Here is a 5,810-nt window from a genome sequence, read left to right as displayed (position 1 = left end):
CACACACACACACACACACACACACACACACACACACACACACACACACACACACACACACACACACACACACACACAATACACTCACTCCTGTCACAGCAGCCTCACACAGGAACACAGAGCAGAAACACAAAAGATGGCACACGGGTCAATTGAACTGAATGAATTCAACAGAAAGCACTTTTATTTTTTAACTACAGCCCTTATCGAGCCGTTTGTATATAGTGCAATCACGATATACAAATTCACGGCTGGTTATTTGCATCTATTTTGCATAACCCACCAACTGTCACCGTCATTGTGTGCTGGATTGTAACAACGAAGGATACACAAGGAGAGTGTGTGCATAATCGTATACCTCCTGTGTTTGTTACCATGTGTGCCTGTTCATGCATGCGTCCATCAGTGAGTGTGTGTGTGTGTGTGTGTGTGTGTGTGTGTGTGTATCAATGCATAATCCAATCTACTCATGACAATGAAAGGGCCGACAGTGGTAAACTTCCCAGATGTTTCAGCCGCGCCCTGAAGGCTATTACATATACAAGCCTGTTTATCTGAATGTAATTATATTATACATACATGCCACTTGATTTGAATGTAATTATGTTACACGGGGGCATGTTTACTTAAATAGAATTACAATATTTATAGTAAAGTGTATTTAACACCCCCCCCCCCAAATTCTTTTTTTAAGACGGTGGCAGTAATCAACATTTGATATTCAAGCTTTTGATTTATCACAGTTTGAAACAAGTCAGTTGTTTTTTTACACAAGCATATAAATTCTGCATCATGTGAAATTATGATCATGGTTTTCTGTGGGGATTTAGCAGGCAGAGCATGGAGTGATCAAGAGAATGCATGCGTGTATGATACATCTCAATTAACCAGCTGTTCACTTTCTGTGTGGTACAGACATGTTTGCATTACATTGCTTAATAACTAAATAGGCATATTTTAACAATTTCACATTGTTGTTGTTTTTTTATGTTTAAGTGTTGCAGGTATTAGACTTCAGACTCAAGAGGATTTTGCAAGATCCTGGAAAGTGGCAGCAGATAGAAAAGTACAGTCTAATTAGAATGATTTACTGAGGAACACTCATGTTGCTGTTAAATAGTGGTAACCATGACTCGTCGTTTTAGTTCCCTCCTGTGATTAATGAGGTGAAACAATTAAATAACTATTCCATATCACAGTTTGCCACACAATCTATTCATACCTGCACCACAGGGTTATGAGTGATTGTGAGAGTTATATCTGCATATTTCTGACTCGCCTGATTAACTGAATGTTATGTTACATATGCATGTTCATGCCGAGGGCTCAAAGCCATGAGGCCTTCACATCATTCACTTGTCCCTTCCTACCTCCGTCTTTCTCCACATATGAAATCTCCCCATGATCTTTCCACTCTGGTATTGAAAAGGTTCTGCATGTGGAGGACAAGACAGCCAACAAAGACACAAACGTTTGTATGTGGATCCTTAAACCTCTCTCTCCTTACATCATACATTCTTCCTTCTCTCCTACTTCCCACCATGTTCATCTCAGAAGTCTTGTGTCTCTCAGGGAGGTCTATTGATCGACCAAACGGCAGGGAGGCCAGGATAGAACCGACAGCAGGTTAGCAGCCAGGTGAATGACAGGTCACACCGTCTGTATATCTCTCTCTCTGGGGGTGGGTGGGTGTGTGTGTGTGTGTGTGTATATGTTTGTGTCTAAAGGTTGTCCATTAGACACAAATGAAGAAAACGACACGCAGACATATGGTATATGCTGTATGGACACATTCCTAGGTTGATTATCACTTTGATATACGTAAGTCAAAGCACACGCCCGCACACACGCCCGCACACACGCCCGCACACACGCCCGCACGCACCCCGATGATGCTGAGTCCTTTGAGGTAGTCCATCCGCGGCTGAGCCTGGGGAACACAGCCTGCTACGACCACTTTTTTCTGCTGTTCCTGGGCTTTCCTGTAGAAACAAAGAAAAAGAAAAAGATAGAGGAGGAGATTAACAGTTTGCACAATTCCAGCAAAATGATTTTGATTTAAAAAGGAGAGAAAAAAAGACAGTAAAAAAAGACAGCGAGCATAAAACCAACACACTGATGTCTCGAAGGCTACAATTACAGGCTTCCCCATGCGACCATGTGCGTGCATGTAAAATGGGAACGTTACTATAATTCTCTAAAGCTGAAATATTCCAATTGAAACATCCAATAACAGTAAAACTAGACGCTTTTGAAATGAAACTTGCTCCTCAAAAGTCAAGGTGCTTTAATCTTATTTTCCTAAGCTATTAATGAAGATATAATGGCTTGGTTGGGCTGAAAATCAGAAAAATTAATTAATAAATGTCTTCAAGGACAGCCAGCATTCTTTAACAAATATAAAACACACCTAAGAAGCAATATCAATCGGGAGAGGTTGACTGGATTTGCTATTATCTGTACGAAGAAGAAATGAGCCAAAAGACATCACTCTGAAATGTACTGTTTACAGTTTCACGAGGCACAAGGACAGCTGGTTACACATCAAGTAGCAAGTACTCGGGACACAATGTTACCTCCCTGTGAAAGTGTCCGACTACAGAGAGAGACATGTCTGCTTTTCCCTGTTGGTATGCGAGCTATTCCCTCCTGAAACGTCCGTGAGAGAAACGTACTCAAGGTAATTCCCATGATGCAAATGTGGTTCGGAATGTCCTGTATATCAAACAGAGAGGTATTGCAGGGATTCTTTTCTGACTTTTGTTTTAAGATGAAAATCATTAGTTATGTCTACAATTGAGATTACTGATCTCCTGAGACATTGTTGAATTTATATAAATGCTCGTCTCTCACAACTTAATGTTTCTTAAATAGTAGGCGGTGGCTTTCATCGTCATATGATGTGATCATCCATCACATGAGACCCTAGAAGTACTTTGTAGTGTTTTGCTGTGTTGTAAGTGTGAACGCCTGCGAGCCGAGAAGAACTTTAACAGATGGGCGACTGATTGGTGACATGTTTTTCTTGAATGGACATCGTACAAAAACGAGTTGAAGGAGATGGGACGAGGGAGGAACAACAGCTATGCTCCAATAAACTAAGAACAAACAGCCGTAGTACTAGTAACATCAGCAAAACATGACAGAAGACAGCAGAGACAAAACTTCTGATGACAAACACAACCAAGTCAAAACAGGGCATTCATAACATAATGTGACGTAATGTAATATTTACAACATTCATATTACAGTTTGGCTCGGCGTGAAGAGGCCATTGGCAAGAGAGGAATCACTGATATGGTATATTACTATGACTTATTAAAGTAGCACTAATAATCCCTTTTTCAAGATGATTTGAATTAAATGGGGCTGGACAAGTCGGAAAACAGTGAAGCGAACCACAATGAGAGGGAGTGTGTGTTGGACTGTGTGTGCCTGTGGATCTATGAGAGTCTTTATGTCACCTCCAGTTAGTGGCTGTGAGATTTGAGACACTCTGTCTGTCTGACAAAAGCTTTTGGGAGCTGCCCAGACTCCGCCATGAATCTTTAATAATGAAGCCTCCTGACAGCTGGAGCAAGAGAGGGAGGGAGGGATGGGAGGAAGGGGTGTAAGTGAGGGAGGAATCGTGGGAGGAGGACAGAGGAGGAGCAACGAAACTGGATGCAAACTGTCAGTTGTGTTTTAATTCAGACGGTTTGTATTCTTCAGCAAAACAAAGAGATGGTGGTGGAGGTAGAGGGTGTGTGTTTGTGTGTGTGTGTGTGTGTGTGTGTGTGTGTGTGTGTGTGAGTGAGAGAGAGAGAGAGAAGGGTGAGGAGAGAGAAAGAAAAGTGAAGGTAGACAACTCAATTCAAAGCCAGCTTACGTTGTCATGTGAATGAGAAAGGGAGGGATAGATTAAAGCTTAAGTTGGTCAGAGATGAGTGGAGGAATGAAGGGAAGACAGATGAAGGCAGAAGATTTTTTAATTATTCAGAGCTGCTCGTACTATTCGTGGTTATTTTCGTGATTCTTCTCATCTTTGCTTCTCAATCTACGTCCGCATGCAAGTGTTGAGCAGGTAACAACAAATCACTTAAGATGTCGGATGATGGCTCACCACAGACAAAACTGTTTTAACAGCCCATTCAGAGAAATTACACTTCTAGAGATCTTCAGATATGCCCATTTCTACGGCGTGTGTTCATTTAAACTGGTTTCATCCACTGACCTTTTACTTTATTATAGAAAGTAAAAAATAATATATGCGCCACTGTCTTCTGGTGTGTAAACACATCTTGAAAACAGAAAGAGGGGAGAAAAATGGACTGGCTCAAGTGAGACAGAGAAACCAAATTTAAAAAAAGGGGGATATTGTCTGCCTACCCTGGAGTAGCTTATATTCCCTACACTGTTCCTCGTGAAGGACTCGCAGGCAGCACTGCGCACACACACACACACACACACACTCACAGTGGGGATCCGTCTGCATAATTCACACCGTCTCTTGCCAAAATGCGCCAAACGTTCCTTTAATGCGCTACTCGCTCCCCGCCCACAGACTCGGAGCCAGAGCTGACACAGCGAGGAAGCAGACAGCGCCTGAGCCGCCGCCTCGCTGCCCCAGGGGGGAGCAGGCCAATCACGTCGCACACGGTTTGTGGACGGCACGAGATGGAACGGAATTATGCGATGCGGTTGCCGTGGTGATAGTTTTGAGGCCGATCCGAGCGCTCACTGCACAGTGACCCGGACCAGAGCAGATGCCCCCCGAGATCAGAGGACGAGATGCCTGTGTGTTTGTGTGTGTGCGCGCACATGTATTTCCTTGGCACCTCGCCCTAAATCTCGATGGCCCGCTGTCAACTGTGTTAGTGCTCTCCATAGCCCCGAGACCACACACACACACACACACACACACACAGGGTCCGAACACCCACATGCTCTGAGCATACTGTACATACACATACCGATGGTCACGGAGGCAATGGCAAAAGCATGCACTAGTACATGCATACATGCATGACCTCGGTGGTATGTATGGAAGGGAGGAAGTGCTGTACATACTGGTTTTTAACAGCTGAGTGGACACAGTGATTCAGTCAAATTAGACCAGACTAAATGTCCAACTGAATTGATCAGGTTGACTTGGAGAAGAAGCCCTGTGCTGTAAACATGACGTTGGAATAACTCTAGGCATTAAGATGCGCCACATTGCATGACCTATATAAGGGCCTCTTCAACTTTCTCTCAACAAAACCTGAAGTGAAAGAGAGGCCCTTACTTCGTCTCCTATAGCGCCATTCACGGGCGCAAACAAAAATATAGTGACATCATCTTATAAATGAGCGACGATGCTGATGTTCTCACAACTGCCACAAAGAAAAGCTGTCTATGGTATTGAATATGGACGGCTTTTTCTTAAACCTGTGTCATTATTCTTTTAACATAGTAATTGGTGCGTTATATAAACTAATGTATGTATTTTTTGTCAGTATTCACAGGTCCATTTCTTAATTTAAAAGGAGGTTTAATTTGAATTTCTTCTTAAACATTATGTCTTTTTATGTTGTCTTGAAACCAATGTGATGCACAAACACCTGGAGCTTCATCCAAGCGAGCACACATTTTTGTCAGGTGGAGAAACATCCAAAACATGCTAGCCGCTGTGAACTGTGTGAGTCTGTGTGTGTGTGTCCTCTCAATGACTCTCCCTGCTGCTAAACAGCCTCAGCCTTATACAGATAACCACATAGGGGGGAGAGGATGAGCTCATTTTACACACACACACACACACACACACACACACACACACACACACACACACA

The 5,810-nt window shown here is 43.0% G+C and overlaps 1 protein-coding gene across 1 annotated transcript in view; it reads right to left on the bottom strand.

Moving 5' to 3' along the window:
• cdkal1 (CDK5 regulatory subunit associated protein 1-like 1) overlaps positions 1 to 5,810 on the bottom strand; it is a 174,306-nt gene that overhangs the window by 113,456 nt on the left and 55,040 nt on the right. Inside the window, exon 5 of the mRNA XM_031875335.1 lies at positions 1,886 to 1,982. Within this exon, the coding sequence (XP_031731195.1) occupies positions 1,886 to 1,982 (97 nt within the window). The remainder of the gene's footprint in view (positions 1 to 1,885; positions 1,983 to 5,810) is intronic.

The sequence above is a fragment of the Anarrhichthys ocellatus genome, unplaced genomic scaffold (assembly GCF_004355925.1).
Source record: "Anarrhichthys ocellatus isolate YVR2014 unplaced genomic scaffold, GSC_Weel_1.0 scaffold89, whole genome shotgun sequence".
Classification (NCBI taxonomy): Eukaryota; Metazoa; Chordata; class Actinopteri; order Perciformes; family Anarhichadidae; genus Anarrhichthys; species Anarrhichthys ocellatus.
This window is presented reverse-complemented; position numbering and strand designations above follow the sequence as displayed.